This window comes from Procambarus clarkii, chromosome 44 (genome assembly GCF_040958095.1).
Source record: "Procambarus clarkii isolate CNS0578487 chromosome 44, FALCON_Pclarkii_2.0, whole genome shotgun sequence".
In the NCBI taxonomy this organism is placed as follows: Eukaryota; Metazoa; Arthropoda; class Malacostraca; order Decapoda; family Cambaridae; genus Procambarus; species Procambarus clarkii.
Window position 1 is genome coordinate 17,105,157 of NC_091193.1, and position 24,654 is coordinate 17,129,810.

Genomic DNA, 24,654 nt, shown 5'->3' on the forward strand with positions numbered 1-24,654 from the left:
TCCACTGATAAAACGACTCTGGTGTATATGCACAGCTGAAGGATTTTTAGAGTTTAGAATCCTTTTAGAAGGATTTCAGATTTTCAATTAGCTACAGTTAAAATGTGGTTTGTCATGTATAATAATTTACAGCCGAGAGTATTTTTTCCTATTTTTTATATTCATTAGGTATTTAATATTAAATATTATTCCAAATATTTTTTACTTAATGTTTTACTGCACTTGTACTGTACGTAATTTGACTGTTGTGGTCATTAACCTAGGACAAGTGCACATGTACCAACCATGTGTTTTGCCTGTGAAAGTGCTGTCTGATCTGTCATTATTTATGCATTTTAACTTAATTTTCTTAGGATATAGCATTATTTTTGAGTTGAAAGCATGTTGTTTGGCAAAAACCGTATGGATGTATTGGGTAATGGTAAGAGGAACTTTGCTACCATGGATAAGAAAGAATCATTGTTAGACAAACAAGACTGGCAGGGACGTATGGCATTGGTACCAGTATTGTTTGTGACATAATTAAAGCAAAGGAACAGAACATGGAGTTTGTGAATAAAAGGTAAAAAAGTGGTGGTTAGAGTTGACGAAAAAGCCTCGAGACCTTCATAGTATGAGGACATAAGTGATGCTGTTTACCTGTGGTTTATTCATCATTGTAGACTGGGGTTAGCTGTTGGTGGCACACAGTTAAAATCTGTAGTTTGTAGAATGGCATGAACCATGGCAATGAGGACTTCAATGTCAGATCAGGGTGGCTGTGAAGTTTAACAGATGGCACAACAGACAGGAGGAAGATTTCTGATGAGAATCTTTATGTACTGATGGCAGGGAGCCATATAAGATAAAACTGCATTCTCTCATAACCAGACATAAATATCATTTTCTGGGAGGGCTGCTCTTTGTGGCTCCTTGATACCTACCTTCATAGCTCCACCTAATTCAATACATTCCAAGCCCTTGTGAGTCATTGTAAGCCACTGGGGACTGAAAAGCAAAACTTGTTTCCCCTTTAAAGAGGTGCAAGGAGCAGATCACACCCAAATCATTTGTATATCTCCCCCAACACTCCAAAATAAGCAATCTCTCTCTTCCACAGTAGTTATATGTTAGCGCAGTGTAAATGTGTATACTCGGCTTATTACATTAGGCCAATGGTCGGCAAGTGGAGACTGGATGACATTAAATGCCAGGGTAAAAGAATCAAATAAAATTTAATAATCAACTTTCAAATTAAATCAAATATGGACATTGGCAACACTCTCGGGAACATATCGCTCTCTCTGGCAACTATCCATGGGGCATCACGAAACTGGATCTCACTGGATCCTATCTTCACATTCTCTTGTTTAGCTACAAGCTAGACAGTGCTCTATCCAAATGTCTCGCCAGTTCTTCACCTCCGTGGTACTCTGGTGGCGGACCCAGTGCAGGTCGCAACCGAACTGGGTTCCCATTTTTCTTCTGTTAGCTCTGGTTCTCATTCCCCTCGCTCTTTCCTTCTTCGTAAGCCCGTTCTTGAATCTCATCCCTTAAATGTACACACTCACCTCTGCCTTCCCTATAACGATCCCCTTTCTCTCTCTGAACTTCAGTCTGCTCTAGCCCTCTGTGGTTCTACGGCAGTGGGCTTGGAAGGCATTCATTATGAGATGCTTCGACATCTCCCTCCTTGCACGTCTCAGTATTTACTGGGTCTGTATAACCAGGTCTGGGAGACGTCGTCAGTCTCTGAGGACTGGCTTGATGCCGTTGTATTTCATATTCGGAAACGGGTCTCTCGGGACATCCCCTAAAGACTTTTGCCCTATTACCCTCAAGAGTTGTGTCTGCAAACTCTTTGAGCGTATGGTAAATGTTCGTCTGATGAGGTTTTATTTTAAACCGTAAGTAGGTGACCATTTATATTGTTGAAGAAAAGGCCACACACTAACTGTACCTCCCAATTATTTTTTATACACATTGCAGCTTTCCATGTTTTTTTAGCTTTTGGCATTACTAAACTTGTTCAAATGTTCTATCTTTCATAAGTAGGTTAATTACAGTACTTGCGTGTATACAAATATTCAGTCAAGCAGGCACACACGCTTGGGTATAGGCATGTCGGCTCGGGACTAGCGAATATAGTTTCACCCTTGGAAAATTGGTTACAAAATTTTGTGGTGATGGTTCTCAGCATGGAAGAGCTTATCGCTAATGAGGGTGCATCTCTCATAGGAATCTTCACTTGTGATAGAAGGCTTGGGCAGAACCTTTAATTTATTTTATTAAAGGCAATGGAGGTGAGACATGCTAACTGACAGAATATTACAAAGCATGGAAATTGAGAGATTAAGGGTACTAACTGCATTAACTGCGGGGCGCTTCAAGCAACAGCCTGTTGGACCAAGCTCTCACAAGTCAAGCCTGGCCTCAGGCTGGGCTTGGGGAGCAGAAGAACTCCCAGAACCCCATCAAGCAGATAACTGAACATCAAATGGTACATTGTGAACATTTGTATACTGTACTTGATACTGGCTAAACCCACAGTAGTAGGCATCTATCAGTCTCAGGAGACTATGGAGTTGTGCTCGGGTTGTAGGTCTGGAGTGGTCTCTTCAGGGTACAAAGCCAGGGTAGGTTGATACAAGGCAGAAGCTGTCACCTATGCAGCAGGTTCCCCTCTCTCCACGGTGCCAAAAGTCTCCAATTGAAAGGCAGACGCCAATACTGTATGATTGGTTCCAGCGCCGTCGCAGGAACTGTCAGAACGATGTTGACGGTAACAATGAACTGCCCTAGGGGCTCTAGCTCTGGAGTTTACCTTGAAGTTGGTAAAAGAAGGCATAGGGACTCCAAACTAAGAGACCGCCGTGGTAGGGGCCGGAGAAGAACCACCCCAGCCTCCTGAAGCAGAGCCTAGGCCACACAAGCCCCGCACCTATGAGTTTCAGACAAAGATCATCACTGCCCCCTTTCACCCGAAGCCGGCTTCCTTCATGACCCAATAGAAGGAATAGTAATAAATATTAATTACAACAATTATTACTATAATTACTATTATAATAATAATAATAATAATATAATTATTTAATAATTATTACTCTTTCTTCTGCTGGGTCATGAAGGAAACCGGCCTCGGGTGAAAGGGGGGTGGGGGCCTGTGACGATCTCTGTCTGGAACCTGTAGGTGTGGAGCAAGGTCCAATGATCCTGCCTTAGAAACACAACCAGCTGCAAGATCATAAGTTGCTTATGTTGATGCATGTAATACCCTAGCAATATCCCCTATGTTATGACATTCATCCACTAGTTCTGTACCACCTCACCCAAAGAGAATATAAGCTTGTGCAAAAGCATGGTAATTTAGTCTTTGAAAATGTAAGAAGTGACCTTGCAAAACACATCCCTAGGCATTGGGCTAAAAATAAAAGTGAAAATTAACTTTTGGAGAGTTAATTTTTCAACTTTCCCAACAGTGAAGAAAAACATAATATTGAAAAGATTTGTGTTAGAATCATTAATCTTACCCTTTTGGTCATATTCAACATCATATGTTTGCAAGAAACACTGCTACCAAATTATACTAATATATATATATATATATATATATATATATATATATATATATATATAATATATGCATGCATGCATGCATGCTCTCCACTTTGCTGCCCCTATCCACACTGTTCATAGGTGTATTTGCGGCAAGGCAGATGCTGACGAATATGAATTGCATGGCCTGCACTGTGGAAAATCTGGTGGTTGGCACTCTAGGCACGACGAAGTCAATGGCATCATTAAGAAAAGCCTTGCCTCTGCCCAGTGTCCAGCAGAGAGAGCCCCGCAATCTATTAAACCATGACTCTGTTAACTTTACCGGCCAACCAGACGGAATCACACTGCGCCCTTGGAAGGGTGGCAGACAGTTGGCATGGGACTATACTTGCATATCCACCCTGGCAACCACATACATCAACCTCTCTGCCTGCCAAGCAGGAGCAGCAGTGGCACACAGAGAAAGATACAAGTCAGCCAAGTACAGGGAATTAGATCATCGGTACAACTTCGTTCCAATAGGATCTGAGACCCCTAGGCCCATGGGAAGAGAGTGCAAGAAGGTTTCTTAAGGATCTTGGTTCTAGGCTTATTGACATTACAAGTGACTCTAGAGTGGCAAGTTTTCTCTTCCAGCGCCTCAGTGTTGCGATTCAGAGGGGGAATGCCTGCTGTGTCCTCGGCTCTTGCCCGGCGTCGGAGGAGTTCGAAGAAATCTACAGCCTTTAGGAAACAAACTTCCTCTTATGTACTCTTAATGTTCCTTTTTTTTAAATAATAATGTATGTAACTTTTATAACCATGTATAATAAAGTATAATAAAGTGTACAACATATAAAAAAAAGGGGGTGGTAGGAGAAGTGATCACTCATACGTATTCAGAGTTAAATGGCAAGTTTTTCTCTGAATGCTCTGTGTTCCCTTCTTTGAGGCTGTGGGTCCCTACAATTACACCAGAGGTGGTACCCCCCGTCATCTATATATATATCCACCATAGCAGACCCAGCACTCAGACCAACTATGCCAAAAGCCAAGAAGAAAAAAAAAAAGCAATCCAGCTGGGACAGCCCCATTGTAGACAAAGAAGCCACAGCGTTGCTGGAGGCAGCAACAACCCGCCAGTGATCGTGCACGCCTCACAGCTGTGCAGGCTTCCCATGCAGGGGATTTCCTCTTGGCAGTCCCTATGTCTGCGACAGGCACACGTCTTGATCCGCAGGAGTTCCATATTGCAGTCGCTCTCCACCTTGCCGCCCTTATCCACACTGTTCATAGGTGTATTTGCGGCGAGGTAGATGCTGACGAATATGGATTGCATGGCCTGCACAGTGGAAAATCTGGTGGTTGGCACTCTAGGCACGACGAAGTCAATGGCATCATTAAGAGAAGCCTTGCCCCTGCCCAGTGTCCAGCAGAGAGAGAGAGCAAGCCCCACAATTTATTGAACTGTGACACTGTTAGCTTTGCCGGCCGACCAGACAAAATCACACTACGCCCTTTGAAGGGTGGCAGACAGTTGGCGTTGGACTATACTTGTGTATCCACCCTGGCAACCACGTACATCAACCTCTCTGTCGGCCAAGTAGGAGCTGCGGCGACACACAGAGAGAGATACAAGTCAACCAGGTACAGGGAATTAGATCACCGGTACAACTTCGTTCCAATAGGATCTGAGACCCTGGGCCCATGGGAAGAGAGTGCAAGAAGGTTTCTTAAGGCTCTTGGTTCCAGGCTCATTGACACTACAAGAGACCCTAGAGCAGCAAGTTTTCTCTTCCAGTGCCTCAGTGTTGCGGTCCAGAGGGGGAATGCCCACTGCGTCCTTGGTTCCTGCCCGGCGTTGGAGGAGTTCGAAGAAATCTACAGCCTCTAGGAAACAAACTTCCTCTTAATGTTCATTTTTTTTAAACAATAATATATGTAACTTTTATAACCATGTATAATATACAAGTATAATAAAGTGTACAACATAAAAAAGGGGGATGGTAGGAGAAGTGATCACTCATACGTATTCAGAGTTAAATGGCAAGTTTTTCTCTGAATGCTCTGTGTTCCCTTCTTTGAGGCTGTGGGTCCCTGCAATTGCACCAGTGGTGGTACCCCCCTATAATTATATATATATATATATATATATATATATATATATATATATATATATATATATATATATATATATATATATATATAAAATCTCTATATCACTAAGAACTCTTTGACCCGGCCAGGATTCGAACCCATGCCGTCCAGGATCACCCCTAAACGTACACAGTACCGTGACCACCGCACCAATGATCGTTAGACGATCATACATCCATATTGCAATCTGGGTGAAGCTACATCACGCCTGTTTCAAGCACCGAGGCTGATTTAAGTGACGTGATATTTCGCAGGCATACTCCTGCCCAGCACTTGTGGCTCCTAATCATTCAGGAGATAGCATTTTTCTGATAAGGCCTACTCCTCATTTCCTGGTTTACAGACTAGACTTAATACAAGAAGTTCTTGACCACATAGCTGATCATGCAGTTCCATTGGTTGTGAACGGTCAAACTTCTACCCTGTGCTGCTACCAAGAGACAGCTGATATTGCTTCATTCGTGGCAGTTCCCACGAAACTGAAACAAAACATTGGGCTATGTTCTCACTTCACTTCATTATAGATACCTTATTTGTAGAAATTAGACAGAAGGCGCCAAATTTCTTGCATCAGACTGCTTGATTTGTTGGATATTGCTGGAAGGGTGTGTTACAGTGTCTTGCATGTCAATCACTCCCTGACGCATACAGACAGGTGCTGGTTGTCGATGGCAGTCTCGCTGGGTCAGGAATTCTGTACAGGTCTGGGACCGGTTTGCTATTCTCCCCCCCCCCCCCCCCCCCGCGAGACAATACATTTATCTTGTATCAATCCGGTGTTGTCCCTCTCGCTGACCCAACCTGATGTTGTATAGTTAATTATGTATTCTATATTGTGTACTCTAGTAATGTACTCATTGGAGTTACAGTACACACCACACTCCTTTGAGGTAGAATGTATACTGTATTGCGTCTGCTTGTCTGCAACAACAGTCACCTAGTTGTGTACTGAAGTATTCATATAGATGAAAGGGGGATATCAATAAGGTGTTAAATATATAAACACAAAGTAGAACACGAAATATATACAAATGAGATAAGTTTTGATTCGGGAAAGACCTGGGTAAATACCGGTGTTAGAATCGTTTGCTGATTTATGAAACACATTATCCTGTGACAATAGACATCGGATCGCTGGATTGTTTCAAGCTTAAGTTATACAGACCTGCACGCACGCGAGTTTAGGTGGATATGAATAGGAGCTGCCTCACATTGGCCAATAGGCCTTAGTCAGTCAGTATATCCTTAATTAACACACGTTTGTTCATTTTATAAACGTGAAACATAAGGTGCAACTCGAGTGCTGTGTTTCCTTCGTGAGAGAAATATTGTTGGTATATATTTCTACCTTTCTCAAATTCCGGATATTAAATATTGATGGAAGTGCACGCCCGCCCATTGAGTCCCTGGTGATGGAAAACGGGGGTTGGGGAGGCGCTCGGATGGGAAGATGGTTTAGCCGGGGGTAAGTAGCGGAGTGTGAGCTATGTTCCTCTGGTGCTCTCTACCCTTCCTTCCTTTTCTTCCCTTCCCTCCCCTTTTCTTCCTTTCCTTCCTTCCTTCCTTCTCCTTTCCTTCCTTCCTTCTCCTTTCCTTCCTTCCTTCCTTCCTTCTCCTTTCCTTCCCTCCCCTCCTCCCCCCCCTCCCCCCTCCCCCCTCTCCCCCCTCCCCCCCCCCCCCTCTCTCTCTCTCTCTCTCTCTCTCTCTCTCTCTCTCTCTCTCTCTCTCTCTCTCTCTCTCTCTCTCTCTCTCTCTCTCTCTCTCTCTCTCTCTCTCTCTCTCTCTCTCTCTCTCTCTCTCTCTCTCTCTCTCTCTCTCTCTCTCTCTCTCTCTCTCTCTCTCTCTCTCTCTCTCTCTCTCTCTCTCTCGGACGCACGGACGGACGGACGTACGTAACCGCTTATCTATCAGTGACTAGGGAAGTGAGGTCTAGTCCTTTATGACTTGTTCCTCACGGGACCTTGATGAGGCTGCTCGACAACCGCCAGATGCCCCATGTATCTACCCGACGTATTTGTACAACAACTACGATTATCAAGAGACAAGATAGCCGTGGGGAATGCTTGGACGGGGGAGCAGCTTTTGCAGAGGGTCGGGAGGGCCCCGGTATCGACAAGTCACCCAGGAATCAGAGAAAACGGACGTCTCGCTCATGAGGAAAATGAGAGGGGAGCCTTAACAATAAAAGAAAGAAGCAACCCGATTCTACAAAATTAGTATGCGTATAGTAACTACATAAAGTGTAAATATGAATAGGTTTTATATTTATTGAGGCACTTTGTACGATGAGCTTTTCATACGGGATTGAAGCTAATTGTTGAAAGTACGCTAGTTATAACACTATTATTTTTTTTGTTTGATACCTGGAGTAGGGGTTCCCAACTTTCACCATATTAAGGTTCCCCAAACAAATTCCTCCTCCCTCCCCCCCGGCCAAGAACCCCCAACTTGGTAACATATGTACATAGTACATATAATATCTACTTATTCCTACATGACGTAATTTTTAATATGTAACACCGTTTATCTTTTCAAAGTATTTTAGTGCTTTAATTTTAAAGCCTGTACACACACACTCGCAATATTACACGAATCACTCTGTCTTGCTCTGATGAAGGCGAATTGAGCCGAAAACGCGTTCAGCATTCTCTGATCCTTCACATGTGGGTTTTCTACATACTGTACTTGGATCAGTGTTTGTGATCACAGCCCGGTTGATCAAGTGTCCTTTAGGGGTGTTTTATCAAGTTCATTTTTGAACACAGTGAGAAGTCGGGTAGGCTGCGATGCACAAAGAAATCACAGTAACGTGATGTATCAATGGGAAAATCATTGGGGTTTGCTTGGGAGTACCCGGAGCATAGGTTCGAATCCTCTTCATGACTCCTACTGACTTTCTTGTCCAACCACTTGGGCTGGACGGTAGAGCGACGGTCTCGCTTCACGCAAGTCGGCGTTCAATCCCCGACCGTCCAAGTGGTTGGGCACCATTCCTTTCCCCCCGTCCCATCCCAAATCCTTATCCTGACTCCTTCCAAGCTCTATATAGTGGTAATGGCTTGGCGCGTTCTCCTCATAGTTCCCTTCCCTGTGATGCTTTTCCTCGTCAACCGTTTTAATAACGTAGGGTGTACGTTACCTTGGGTTCATTTGCGAAGTCTATTGATAAGTCCACAGTTCTCCTATGGATTGATCGGTCATCGAGTTTGGCACTTAGAGCCCAGTAGGCTCTGGAATCTGTACACCAGTTGATCGACAGTTGAGAGGCGGGACCAAAGAGCCAGAGCTCAACCCCCGCAAGCACAACTAGGTGAGTACACATTTAAGATTTTGATGGAGTTGGTTACCTCATAAATGCGTAAGCAAATTACCCCCTTGGCGTGCTATGAGTCCTGGTTACCTAGTCAAGTGAGTATGACATGTTACCAGCCTGGTTTGGAAGCCTTAGGGTGCGGAGTCCTACTCGATGTCTTCACGTCGAAAACTGTGCTGATGGGCAAAATTCTCTCACGATACGTCGTTTCAACTCTCATATTGACTATTCTCGTGGACTTTGGAGCCACAAGGATGACTCGCACTGCTTCGTTTTGCAAAGTTTGAAAGGAGTTTTATGTGGCTTTATGTCAGCAGGGTCGGGGGTGGGAGGGGAGGATGCTGTAGGGAAACTGCTGGCTTGGGTTACGGAGAGAATGTTGCATAGGAACTAGAATGTATTGGTGGAGGAATTAGGTGTAGTGGTGGAGGAATTAGGTATATTGGTGGAGGAATTAGGTGTATTGGTGGAGGAATTTAGGTGTATTGGTGGAGGAATTAGGTGTAGTGGTGGGAGAATTGGGGCTTTAAAATTAGTGGTAGTATAGAAAGGGGGGTTGTAGGGAAGGTAGAGAGCTGGTCGAGCAGGGGGTTTGGTGAGGCAGTGATTGGGGTGGGGATAAGAGAGGATTATAGGTTGCTACGAGAAGTGTGGTGGAGGGTGCCAAGCCTTGGCGTTGGGGAAAGAGAAGTTGCACGATATGGAAAGAGAGAATGGAGAAGAGATGGTAAGAGAGGGAGAGAATGAATAAGAAATGGAAGAAGGAAGTGGAGAGAGAGAATGAAGGAAGGACGGGGGCAAAAGCTTTCAAGAATTTCTCAAGGAGCTTCAAATGTTTCACAAGATAAATTCTACATATATTTTATTTAATACTCGGCCGCATTCACCGTGTCTCTGAACCTTCTCCAGTTCAACTCCAGTTGTTCTGCTGTTTCATATCCCTATTTATTGTTACTCGTCTCGTGTCGTCTTCCATAGCCTCTTCCCATTTACTTCTTTCACTCCAATATAGATTTCTTTGTTAAAGTTTACATTTTGTATGTTTATTTTTTTCTTCATATTTATTCCCCTCCTCATTCTACCTTCTTTTTTTATAGTCGTTATCTCTCTCACTCTTTAATTTTCTTCACTTGTATTTTCCTGCTTTCTATGCAGTAAATTATTGTGCAGTTCTATGCAACAATTTACAATACGCTAATTTAAGATTTATCTGGCTTAAAAAAATATTATATATATATATATATATATATATGTCGTACCTAGTAGCCAGAACTCACTTCTCAGCCTACTATGCAAGGCCCAATTTGGCTAATAAGCCAAGTTTTCATGAATTAATGTTTTTTCGTCTACCTAACCTACCTAACCTAACCTAACCTAGCTTTTTTTGGCTACCTAACCTAACCTTACCTATATATATAGGTTAGGTTAGGTTAGGTAGGGTTGGTTAGGTTCGGTCATATATCTACGTTAATTTTAACTCCAATAAAAAAAAATTGACCTCATACATAGTGAAAAGGGTAGCTTTATCATTTCATAAGAAAAAAATTATAGTAAATATAATTCAGGAAAACTTGGCTTATTAGGCAAATCGGGCCTTGAATAGTAGGCTGAGAAGTGAGTTCTGGCTACTAGGTACGACATATATATATATATATATATATATATATATATATATATATATATATATATATATATATATATATATATAATTATATTTAGGGGTACCACCACTGGTTTAATTAAAGGGACCCACATCCTCGAAGAAGAAAATAAAGAGTGTTCAGAGAAGACCTTGTGAATTCTCACTGAATACTTTTATCTTTTCCTCTCCTACCACCCCTATTATTATTTTTTTTATTTGATATATATCAAATTTTTTCTAGTGTTGTGTGCATGGACATATTCCAGTATTCTTTGTGTTGCGGTTTTTTGTTTCTCAAATCCACACGTGTTTTTCATTTTTTTCTCACAACTTTATTTATTTTGTATTTTTTTTTCAAGGAACTTTGCACTTCATTTCTTTATCCATCTTTGACAGGAAATAATTTTGTTTGGTATTTTTTTTGTTATTGTCTTGTTTTTCTGCCCCTTGTCTCCCGTCAGAGCATTTATGGGCACACTAAAACACTTTCTCGTTGTAGTTAAGACAGATGCTTTAAATGTGTATAGTTGTCTAGGCGCAGTAGTTTTGTTGATGCATTTAATGATGCAATTCAGATTTTACGGATGATAGTAAAAAAATTCCGATTTTACGGATGATAGTCATAAAATTCAGATTTTACGGATGATAGTCATAAAATTCAGATTTTACGGATGATAGTCATAAAATTCAGATTTTACTGATGATAGTTAAAAAAATCAGATTTTTCAGATGATAGTCAAAAAAATTCAGATTTTTCAGATGATAGTCAAAAAAATTCAGATTTTACGGATGATAGTCAAAAAAATTCAGATTTTACGGCAGATTGTCAAAAATACCGTATTGTTACTATAATAGGAACTCCCACATTTACCCCGAGTATCAGTTACACAGGAAACGTACAATAAGGAAGATATACAGTGTCTGCAATTAGCACAACAATTGTGTTTTAATTTTTGTCTGAACGTTTATACACCAATGAGGTTTTTTGTTTTAATTGAGTAAAGTACTGCGGGGATATCACGTGGCTTTGGAGGAATATCACGTGGTTTTGGAGGATACCTTACATAAACACGTATCAACCGCTAAGTGTTTAGAATAGTCGTTGTTTATAGAGTTTCTAATTGTGACTTATTATCTCGCTTTGCCCCATGAAAAGTGGCTCTCAGAGTCCTTCTAGAGCTTATGGTTGTGTGTGGCTCAGATGGTGAGCATGCTCGCGCTCTCTCTCTCTCTCTCTCTCTGTCTCTCTCTCTCTCTCTCTCTCTCTCTGTCTCTCTCTCTCTCTCTCTCTCTCTCTCTGTCTGTCTGTTTAAACTAAAACTATGGTTCATTAGGGCTGTCAAATGATACAACTAGTGAAACTGTAAGCAAGAGCTTTAATCCTACCTTAGCTCATCTGAAACCTCTGACTCTGCCTGTCAGTTTGCGTGTCTGTCTCTCTCGTGTCTCTAGTCGTCTCGTCTGTTTTCTAAAACCTCCCAAAACCTGTACGGGACCTTTTTAAATTTTGTCCCAAAGAAAAGGTAACCATTCCAACCCGCTGTGACTGTTGCTCTAGTCACAGTGCCTGCCGCTTCTGAGGTCTCAACAGGGTTTGAATGCACGCTAGATTAATTTTTTTTATATTTATATTAAGGCTTAAATTTATGCGGTTTTTGTTTTGATCCGACACCATCTGTGATCTGCGACAGTGACAGTTTAGGTCTGCAGTCTTTCACACTGTGACTTGTCTGCGGTAACGCAAGCTCTTGCTTTAGGATATCTTATCTGGTGTTACATTTTGGGTCATTAAATGCCCCCATGATAGAGATACCATACTTCAGGAAACTTTTTTTTGTTGGCCACAGGATGTGGAAAGTGTTGGGACAGGGAGACGACAGGAAAGGGGGATACGTATGGTAAACTTGACTGTTTAGGCTGGGATAAAATTATGATGGGCTAAAGGCAGAGTTAAGTGGCCTGTCCCTTATGTGTTTGTGAGTGGCGTTGATACTGTGTTGCGTGTGTGTTTACTAGTTGTGTTTTTGCGGGGGTTGAGCTTTGCTCTTTCGGCCCGCCTCTCAACTGTCAATCAACTGTTTACTAACTACTATTTTTTTTTTTTTTCCCACACCACACACACACCCCAGGAAGCAGCCCGTGACAGCTGACTAACTCCCAGGTACCTATTTACTGCTAGGTAACAGGGGCACTTAGGGTGAAAGAAACTTTGCCCATTTGTTTCTGCCTCGTGCGGGAATCGAACCCGCGCCACAGAATTACGAGTCCTGCGCGCTATCCACCAGGCTACGAGGCCCCAAAGCATGTGTGTGTGTGTGTGTGTGTGTGTGTGTGTGTGTGTGTGTGTGTGTGTGTGTGTGTGTGTGTGTGTGTTTGATGCTCCGTCAGTGCTTTGTCCTACATGACTGGTGTGTGCTGAAGTTTGTGGATTTTATCTGCGAATGCCGGTGTGTATGGCCTTTGTCGTGAGGGTTCTGGCGGACTTACCAGCCTTCAACATTACTTGCTACACTTCTCATTATTATTTGTGTGTTCTTTGAGGCATAAGCAGTCTATTTATTCTCCAAGAGCTTCAGGAATCATGCTTCGGAAATTAAGGGTTGTGGATATTTTTCCTGACTTGTAACGGCGGCCTTTTAGTTCTGCGAAGAGGTTCCAGCATTTGGTTATCACGAGTGGAGTTGATTTCCAGCGGGACTCCGCTGTCTGATATGTACAGCGCCTCCATACTGTAGAGTTGGCGTTTAGAAATAAAGTGGAGGGATGTATTCATAGGGACGATCATGGGTGATGCATGCATTTATTTTGTCATTTAATGTCATTTGCTGCTTAGCGAAGAACCTTGTTTTTAACTTTTTTTTTTCTTTCTGCATATTTAAATTGGCTTTAAGTGGTATTGTTGTTAATTAATATGCATTCTACCCCTGGTGTGATTACCATCCTGTAAATGTGTAATTGTGTGTGTGTGTGAAGGTGATGGCGCAACCCGTTCTCTCAACTAATACGTCACATTGTGTACGTTCTCGTCCCCCATCGTTACCAAGTGTTCTGAAAAGTAACGGGTCACAAAAATGCACGTTTTCTCTGTTGCGGTTTGTTGGTTAGGTGGGTGGGTTGGGTTCGTACGTTTCTGTTTAAGGTATCACTTTGTATTTTGTACGTTGTGGCAAATGAGGAGAACGGGCTGCACGGTGAGTGTCCCCACCATTCACGGGGACTTGACTTGAGAATGGCCCAGGACGGACCGAAACGTCGTCGTCCTTTCAACTTCTAGTGTGTGGTCTGGTCAACATACTTCAGCCACGTTATTGTGACTCATCGCCTGCATTCACGGGGAGTGAGTGTGGTGGTGGACGCGGCACGCTCACCATTCACCTGTGATGGTGCTCACTACTCACTCCAGTGTCTCGGACCTGTTCAGGTTCACACACGCAAACCGGAATGTTCAGGATGCAGCTCTCTAAGATCTGGTGCCGCCGCCGCCGCACACGCCGTCTCTGTTTCACTAGAAAGGAATCGTTTTGGGCGTCGAAAAAAATAAATTGCATCGATATTTCGATGTTGCAAGTCATAATCTAATTTTGAGCTGGAACTCTTTCATTGTTTTTCCTGCGGGCCTGTAGGCTGCGTCATGCTACTGGCTGCAAATTGTTTAGAGCAAGCAACCTATGTCACACGTTTTGAACTTTGAGTTTCACGCTGTGTTTGGGAATATCAGGAACAGCTTGTGTCAGCAGGACTTGCAGCAGGTTATTTATGTGAGTCGATATCATTGTTTACAGTAAGTGTTGTGATGCGAAATGCTCTACGTCGGCGGCGTTTAGATATCTTGAGATGCGTAACATTACATTTTGCATCTCTGGTAATTGTGTTGTACTCGGTACTGTTGTTCATGGCGAAGTCACACACAGCAGACCCACGAGGCGTTACTCCCATTCATATACGTAATGTGCATTCTGTGTGAAAACACAGAAAGTATTTACATACCGCCCTAAAACGCCGTTGCGTCATGAGCAGAGATATTCAGACCTTTGTTTTACAGAACTGCCAAACATGTTCTAATCCTGTACAGACGAGGAGTCACAATAACGTGGCTGAAATATGTTGACCAAACCACACACTAGAAAGTGAAGGGACGATTCTCAAGTCGATTGTGGACCATTCTCACAATCGGCTTCAGAATGGTCCAGGACGAACCGAAACGTCGTCGTCCCTTCACTTTCTAGTATGTGGTTTGGTCAACATGTTCTAATCCTGTAATCTAATTGAAGTTTTCAGTGGTGGTATCATCGGTGCCTAATAGTCATTGGACAGTGTTCTGGTAGAGGTTGGCTGGTCGCCTCTTGCGAAGGTTGGAAGCAGGCTTGTTCATTTATGGAACGACATACCTGATAACATAATGGACGTGGGGTCGTCGGATTGTTTCAAGCGTAGGTTAGTTATGTATATGAATATGTTTGGGTTGATATAAAAGGAGCTGCCTCGTTGGGCAGTAGTCCTACAGCTTCTTTATTCTTATATGTTCATATGAACATTCTCTCGCTGTGTGTGTGTGTGTGTGTGTGTGTGTGTGTGTGTGTGTGTGTGTGTGTGTGTGTGTGTGTGTGTGTGTGTGTGTGTGTGTGTAAGTAGCAAGTTACAGGTCTGGAGGTAGAGAAAACCTGCGTATCATTTTGCTGGCATTATAGGAGTGCGTGAGAAAGTTGTGATAGGATTATTGACCCGTAGCTGCGGTTTGTCTTGAACTTTCACCTTGCACAATAAGAAATTGAATGGCATGGACGTAATGAGAACCGTGTGTGTGTGTGTGTGTGTGTGTGTGTGTGTGTGTGTGTGTGTGTGTGTGTGTGTGTGGAAGCTGATCACGGGAGTAAGAGAGGATGCCCCGGGTGCCCGCGCTGGGTCAAGAAGGTCCTGCTGGAATACTCAAGAGTCATAATGGCCTCCACGCTCACTCACTGGTAAAGGTCGCACGAATTTTTCTCTCATCCGTGGAGCAGCGTGAGTGTTACTCGGCGCCACTCATCCGCTGAGTTAACAACACACCGTCATAGCAGTATGCACGTCACTCCCCCCCCCTCCACCCCCACCCCCCCACTTTCCATAGTAGGAAGGAAACCCGCTGAGTTCATCAATTAGACTGAACTGTCTTGCAAAATTCATTTTCCAACATAAAAGATTTCGTAATCTTGTGAGTGCAAAATAGTGGATGTGTTTTTTAAGACTGGATTTATATTTCATATAATGCTTTAACTCTAGTAATGTATGGTTTATGCTGCTGTACACAAGAGTAAAGGAAACAGCAGGAAGCCTACATGCCCACTACGAGGCAGCATTAATAGCCAAATTATTATTATTATTATATATATATATTATTATATATATATATATAAATGTTCATATATATATATATATATATATATATATATATATATATATATATATATATATATATATATATATATATATATATTTTTACGGTATTTTTTGTTTATTTTGCCCCGAGGGGCGAGTTTATTGGGCAGCGCCACTCATCCTGTGAGTAAACACACCACCATAACAGCATGTGCAACACTCCCAATAGGAAGAAAACCCGCTGGGTTGTTCATCCTGTCACTTGTACCCAGACAAGTGACTGGGACCCGCTTAACTGTTTCAAGTGAACAGCTTCTCAAACAAAGGAGATTAACATTTGGCAACCCTTAAAATCTTACGTTAACTTGCGGGTGCAAAACGGGGGAATCTTTTAAGAACAGTATCTTATATTTGACAAATATAAGATACTGTTTCCTAACTCAAACAATATGGAGTTTATTATTCTACACGTATTTCTAATGAATCTTAGATGTTCACATTCTCTCAGGTAGTGGTCAAGGCGGTGTCCATCACTCTCACCAACTCCGCTGCTCAACTGTTGTTTCCATACCGAATCTCCTTTATATTCTTTACCTAGAATTTACCTTAAGGGAATTATTCAGTGTGTAAATTTGATATAATTCCCTGCAGAATTATGATGCATCTTCGACCACACTGCAGGGAACAATATGAAGAGAGCTGCATTCACCAATAGTTTAGATGCTTGATTGGGTGTATGCGCAGTAGTAGTTTGTTTTTGTACATTCTTCTCGCTTTGAATTTCGCCTGTCTTGAATAGGACTATATAGCAGTATGTCAGTTATATAACTCAGTCTTAGATTCACCAAAATGTTCGTGGAAATCTTGTGAAGAAATGTTGAAATTCCATACATGGGGCGCTATTATTAATTGTGCAAAAATGAGCCGAGTGTATGCTTTATATATATATATATATATATATATATATATATATATATATATATATATATATATATATATATATATTTATATATATATATATATATATATATATATATATATATTTATATATATATATATATATAGTATATATATATACTTTAATATATATATATATATATATATATATATATATATATATATATATATATATATATATATATATATATATATATATATATATATATATATATATAAGTGTATCTCTTGTGTACGTTAAATATATCATATATCTCTCAGACAGCTCCATTCTTGGGACGAGAGTGGCAACAAGGCATGTGAGGGGTACAGCCAGACACACGTCCATTGAAGGAAAGTGGGCGCGCGCTTTTGAGCCTTTGTGGGCTAAAAATACACCCATTGTATTATAATCATGTCATCGAAGGTAGCGAGAGGAGCCCATTGTCCCGGGGGACGGCCTGGGTCACTGATAGTGGAGACGGGTGGGGGGAAGGTGGTGGGTGTTGGGGGGTCACTGGGGACGAGGCTACGTCGTCTGGTGTCTAGGTACACTCTCACAAGGTCGAACTACTGACCTTCCCAAGGATGCAGCCTCACCACACTTGCCGAACTCCTGGTACCCATATACCAGGAGTTCGGTATCCATATACCTTGCTCCCCCCCTACTAGGGGGGGGGAGCAGAGGCATTAGGTGAGAGAAAACGTGTCTCTGTTGCTGGCTCTTGCTGTGTCTGCTGCTGATTAAAAAATCGTATTTACCGGACCAGTTATGATAATATTGACCATTGATAAACGTGTGAGTGTGTGTGTGTGTGTGTGTGTGTTTGGGGAAGGATAACTTTCGGGACTTTGCCTGGTAATGCAAAGAAAGTTGAAAAAAATGAACATTACCCCCCTCTGAAGTCTCAGGAAACTGAGAATTTGACGGCGAGTGTAGCTCGACACTGTTGCCGCTGATGTATGTACGTGTGTGTTTACCACATGGGAAATTAAGTGTTTGAATTGTCGGGTGAATGTGGCGGTCCCCAGAGCGCAGCAACTGGCGGCTGTTATTGTGACCAGAGATAAATCGGCTTGAACGTGGTGACGTTGGTGCTTGCTGTTTAGTAATTAGTCCGATGCTGTGTGTGTATGTGTGTGTGTGTGTGTGTGTGTGTGTGTGTGTGTGTGTGTGTGTGGCGGAGAGGTGGATGAATGGATGACTGTTGTAACGGGGGGTGGATGAATGGATATCTGTTGAACGGGGAATGAATGAATGGACGTCTGTTGTAACTCTGGTGTACATATTAGGGGGACACTTGAAGTGTCACAGAAATAGTAGTAGTAGTAGTAGTAAGTGTTCTTAAAGCCCATCGCTAAATAAGCGCCGTTGCAGCGTTCCTGGAAATGATGTCGTTTGTGTATTTAATTAATGGCCACAACATGACAGCCTGCTTCTCGTTCTCATTGTGACAGAATACTTGACGTTCTCATTGTGACACTCGTCGTTATCATTGATGTTATTGCCGCGTGTATCCCTGATGTGTGTGTGTGTGTCGACACGGGATGTAGCTGGTGGTGTGGTTACGGTGTAGTAGGGTAAGGCCTGGCTGGCGCAGACTCTTGCTTCCCGTCTCATTCCTGGAACGTGTTTACCCGCCAAACAGCTTGGTACGGACGGCGTGGCGATAAGGCAGACAGGGGGTGATGTAGGAAAAGTATGGGGTGGGGGTGAGTGTGTGAAGGCACTGTAGGGGACGGATGGATGGATGCCGGGGGGGTGGGGGTGGAATGTAAGTTCTACTATCAGGAGAAAGTGGCAAGCCATTACGACTATATAGCACTTGGAAGGGATAAGGATTTGGGATGGGAAAGGGAGAGGAATGGTGTCCAACCACTTGGATGGTCGGCGTTCAATCCCACTCCCCTTTTTCTAAGAAATTTGATTACAGAACACTAAAAACTCGATGGGGTAACACGCCAAATATTTCACACAAGTATTAGGGCAAGGAGGGCCCTAAATTATAGGCCGGTGTCTTTAACTTGTATACCATGCAAGGCAATGGAGAATTCTGCACATCCTGCCATGCCTACTGGTCTCATGTGATGATATTTCTGTGTTCAGATTTGGAACCAGTCTCTCTAATATCTTCCACGTGTAGATTATTATGTCTCTCTCTCGCCTGCGCTCTAGAGAATACAGATTTAGAACTTTTAGTCGGTCCCAATAATTAAGATGACTTTAAGAGTGGAGTCTAGTGATAAAGGATCTTTGCCGCTATAGTTTCTATTTCCCCATATTCTCCCTATTTCAGTTTTGAACCCGGTGAGCATGAGTATTCCTATTTACTATTAATACAAAAGGAAGTATAATTTAATGTATAATTCCATTGGTTGAGGGTGTTATATATCATAAGCTTGAGACGGGACGCCAAGGCCTTGCTTGTCGACCCGAGGTATCCAAGTGTTTATTGTTGATGTGACTCAGGGCTGGTGGACGTGTTTGTAAGCTGACACTCGGAGTCAAGTCCCTCTCACCTTGCTGACTTTAATGGAGACAGATGCAAGGTGTTGGGAAGGGTTTGTTTTGAAAGTGTGTTAGTAGTGTGTTGACGGGTGAGCCCGCGACCTTGGCCACTCTGGGGGCGTTGGCGTGTCGCAGCCGCCGCCACCCTCACCTGCTCCTGCTTTTTCTTTCTATGCTGCTTAATTGTCTTCTATATGTTTATTGTCTTCTATATGTTTGTCCTCGTAATGGCCTTCTTCAAGGATTTTCCTCAGTGGTCTTGTAAATTTGTAAGATTTTTTTTATTGTTTATTTTTGCAACTATGCCTCATTCACTTCCTCTTCATCTAAGCAAGATGACTCAAGATAACTCAATATAACTCAAGATAACAAGCACACTTTGCACCGGAAAACGTAACGCTGATGTTGTTTTGTGTGATAAAGAAAACAGTCTTTTTTTGGCCTAATTCAAGAAGAAAAAATGGAAGGTAGGATCTCCTTCCGATCTTCAAAACACACTATTGTCCCTTCCCTTTTGTTAATTAGTGATGGAATGCGACTGCATCTGTTGACACATGTTAGCAGATGGAGTCACAGTATAAATGTTAGACATGCTTCTGGTTAATCTTTTTGCGGATCTCTGTGTATATGTGTGTAAGGGGGGGGGGGTGAAATTCCTGCCAGCTTGAAGGCTGATTATTGGAATGGTGTTTATATCAGGCGAGGCGGCAGTGTGTGTGTGTTTAAACACATTTAGCACGCTCACATTTTTATTACATTCCCTGTAGTGTGTTTAGGTTTCCTGCAAAAAACATTTGCAATAAACAGTTGCCAAGAACACCTAGACAGACGCATGGCTTCGTACAGAGCAGTGTCGACTTTTTTTTTTTTTAACTATAAATCAGATATCCAGCATGGGCTGGACATGGCAGTTGTGACTTGTGTACAGGCTGAGTGAGGGACTGTGACCTTCTACATGTGGTGCAGGTCGGGTAGTCCTTAACCTACCTTGTGTGGGTGGGATACACTCAAGCTGTATCACCTGGCAGCACGTGTCCTAGAGGCTTGACCTGCACAGCATACACGTATCACTGGGACACGTGGCATGTGCTGAGAAAAAACATGCGAGACATCCTGTTGCATGCACTCCTAATAATTATTCATCGACTTAAGTAATAGGCAATAGAAGGCATGGTTACCTGGCTGTATAACGAAATGCTTCTTGATACAGTTGCACGTAGCACTCTGTTATGCCGCAATATGCTGAGACAGGAATAATAGTGCACACTTACAATTATATTTGGAGTTGGTTTGAGTGACTGCACTTAGCCACGATGGTGTAGGTGGTGTCTGTTTCTTGGGTGCAGGTAGAAGACAGTGTAGCGAGAGAGGTGGTGAGGAGCGGCACAGCTCGCTGTGTCGGCGATGAAGTCTACACACATGTGTGGAGATTAACCCAAGAGTCGTCCAGTGGTTAAATTTTTTAAATTTTGCCCCGAGGGGCGAGTTTATTGGGCAGCGCCACTCATCTTGTGAGTGGACATAACGCCATAGCAGCATGTACAACACTCCCCAATAGGAAGAAAACCCGATGGGTTGTTCATCCTGTCACTTGTACCCAGACACAGCTGGGACTTGCTGTGGTGTTCACCAGGGGGCCACTGGTCGGCACCGGTTCAGCCCTGGCTGCGGCGTGGCGACAAGAATGAGAGCTGTTGAGTGGCAGTTCAGAGCTGCAAACCGGTGTTTGTGTAGAGACTGAGACTCGGACTAACAGTATGTCAGCGGTGGCCCTCCACACATGGCATCAGTCGTTTAGAACACACTGCCTAACTAGTTCTATTCTGACCGGGTCAATCCGAGAATGGTACCAGCCCCCGCTTCCCCCTACTCCTTCACTTTTTGGCCGAGTGGCCAGCGGTGTCCTCTACCTTTCTTTCATGCTAGCCCAGGCAGAGAAGAGTTAACATTGTTGACACCATTATCTCACCCCCCCCCGATCACTCCTATCACGCAGCGTTTACAATTTATATCATAGAAGTGTTAACGGTCCAGTTCGGTTCACTCACTGACCGTATAAGTTAGTGCTTGTACAAGCACGACACGCAAGCATTATTGCTGTCGTGCAAGCAAATAAGGCTGGTAGAGGGTGTCGGGACCCCACTTGTCGCCGTGTGACTGTCAAGAAGCTTACAGTGTCCTTAAGCAATACTGCATCTCTAGTACAGTGTAAAGAAGGTTAGGTCATTTTGGGTATATTCCTTTTCGTATGGTTAATTAGAGCTAAATTATAAATAATTCTATGAATACGTACTCTTATGTTCTTGTAGGACAAGTGTCTGCTCGTGGTGCCCATCTTGTGTGTGTGTAAGTGTACGCATACGGATACACAGTTCAATGTTCACTTGCATTGAAGTTTTGTTTCTAGAGTGTGATTTAAAGCACCTAAATTGTTGGGACCGTCCCCGAGATATCAAAATTTACTGTATGGAAAGGAGACGAGAGAGAGACATCACATAATATATTCATGCAAAATAATTCAAGGCCAAGTCACAAATTTGCATAGTAAATAACAACATACTGGAGTGACAGATATGGAAGGAAATGCAGAAAACAAGTCAGTGAGGAGGAGTAGATGTGCCATAAGCACAGAATACTATGAACATCAGAGGTCCACGGGTGTTCAATATCCTTCCACCAAGCATAACAAATATTGCCGCAACACAAGTGGAAGTCTTAAAGAAGAGAGTTTCCTGAAAGAAGTGGCGGCCGAACCAGGTTGTAGTGGATGTGTTGTCATGTTAACTCCTGGAGAGTCTTATTATATTTGATAGCTTTTAAATCATTGTTATGGTCGAGTATAGAATATTATATCGGTGGTATTTGTTTGTCAACAGGAGGACGGCGTAGCTCGTCTATGCAGCTGCCGCCAGTGCAGCACCAGGTGCCACCCGTGCAGCACCAGCTGCCGCCCGTGCAGCACCAGTTGCCACCAGTGCAGCATCAGTTGCCACCAGTGCAGCACCAGCTGCCACCAGTGCTGCACCAACTAACGCCCGTACAGCACCAGCTGTCGCCTGTGCAGCACCAGCTGTCGCCCGTGCAGCACCAGCTGGTCACCGTCTTCTTCATCACACCCGTCCTCTGCTCTCACTGTGAGTACCACTACCACCAGTAATAACACCACTCCCCCTATATACCATCCCCCCCCCACACCTCCCGTCAACAACACGCACCTCATAAGCCGTAGCACTTGGGATCGAATCCTCCGGTTGTCCCTATACACCCAGCAGTAACTGGCGACCAAGATGTCAAATGCTGTCGGATCGCGTTCCGGAGGATAAGATGACGTCGAGGAACTTAACCATTTCCGGTACCCGGCCGGAGGCTTGAATTGTAACCCAAACCACCCACGGGAATTAGGCAACATGTTCCTCCACCTTCATGAGATTGATACATGTCAAGCTTCTTTCTGCTTTCCCAGTTTTATATTAACATTATTTCGGTATATAGTATTGTAGTCTTTATTGTGCGCTATAAGATTTAATCTTGCGTATGTTTTGTTTATAAATCGCCCTGTCGACGGTGTTTGAATCTTCAATTGCATTTTGTGTCCAAGAGTTGTAGGCATATTTCTTTTTTTATATCATTAGTAACACACGGAAATTATGGATCATCATAGTTGTATCTGATGACGGCTTCATCGACGTCTGAATTAAGACGTCATTGGTCTCGATTGGTGTCATCAACAAGAGAACCAAACAAGTCGTCATTTTCCGTGACTTTTAGTCTCTATGTTACAGGGTCTATGCTACTAACACTGGTAATATTCAGATTCTCAGCTTTAAATAACTTGGACAATAAACCATACTTGGAAGGTATAAAGTCTACAAGATTCTGTAACGTGGGGGACTTGAAGTTTGTGAGAATATATTAAACATTAAAGACATAAATGGGAGGTAGAAGAATTCCCGGGAATAATGGAAGAGTGCTTCCCAGTTGATATATTCTCTCATTAAGTCCGCCAGGAGCCCAAATGTGCTGATTTGTTCGTGGTGAACAGAGAGAATGATTAATAATCGGGAAATAGGTAGCGAACCTATTTGATATAATGATAATGGTGGCAGAGAAGTGGGATTTAGTATCACCTGGAAGAGCTGTGCTAAAAAGAACAAAGAGGATCATGGCGTGGCTAAAGAACAGAAAACGGAGTGTGAGCATAACTGGAGCGACGTCGGAGGGAATGGCCGACACCGTTGGTGTACTGCAGGGCTCTGACTTGGCCCACTTCTAACAACAACCTTGATAGTGTGCACTGACCTGTAATACCAACAAGGTTGCGACCGACTCATAGATATGGCGTGTAATGGATCAAGAGATGACTGGTGAACTGCAGGCTGGTACAACTCCCAGTGTTGGCCAGAAAAAATGGCAAATGCAGTTTAACGTTGAAACTCAAATAGGAGATTAAATTGTGAGAGAAACTTGGGAGTGGTGGTTAGCAGCAACCCGAGCTATAATAAGACGCTATATTATCATATCATACTTCATCTGTATCTAGCTCTGAGGCCCCACTTGGACTACATTATGCACTTAAGGTCATCGTACCAAAGAATGGACGTCGACTCTCTTGAATAAAGAAAAGGATGACTAGGTCGATACCTGGTATCGAGTACCTTCCCTATGAGGACAGATTGAAATGTCTCGTCCTCCATTTACTATCAAGATCCCGGAAAAGTAGGCAGATGATCGATTGTTTCAAGTGCGTTATGGGCATAAACATTGGGGGATATAAACAGAGTTCTGAGAGTGGCGGAATAGGTCAGGACAGCAATCGGTACCAGCTGAAGAACTGTCTTATATGACGGATATATGACAGAATTGGTTTGGAAATAGGATTGTGGATGAGTGGAATGATGGGGCCAACTTGTACTGAGACACAGAAATGCAAACGGAGCAAGACATGCTCCAGATGTGGTCTAATAAATTAGAACTGGATTTTACTCCTGGGTATTACAGTTATAGTGATAGGAGCAAGAGCTAGCAGACTCCAGGAGCAATATAGGGATGCAGCTGTGACAGCTTCCGGAATGAAAGTTGCCAACGCCGAAAGCCTGACGACAGAGCCACACATTAGCATAATGTCGGCCTCAGCACGAGACGACGAACCCCCAATGACAATTGGGACAGCATAACCCGTCTAGAAAGACGCAGCACGCACCCAGGAGGCTGTAGAAGCGCCCACCA

General features: G+C 43.1%; 1 protein-coding gene across 2 annotated transcripts in view; it reads left to right on the forward strand.

The window, feature by feature from the left end:
* Positions 1 to 24,654, forward strand: part of Pi3K21B (phosphatidylinositol 3-kinase regulatory subunit alpha) — a 579,671-nt gene that overhangs the window by 19,873 nt on the left and 535,144 nt on the right. For both annotated transcript variants that reach the window (XM_069300668.1, XM_045725894.2), the window contains one exon: positions 22,305 to 22,562. In XM_069300668.1, the coding sequence (XP_069156769.1) occupies positions 22,305 to 22,562 (258 nt within the window). The remainder of the gene's footprint in view (positions 1 to 22,304; positions 22,563 to 24,654) is intronic.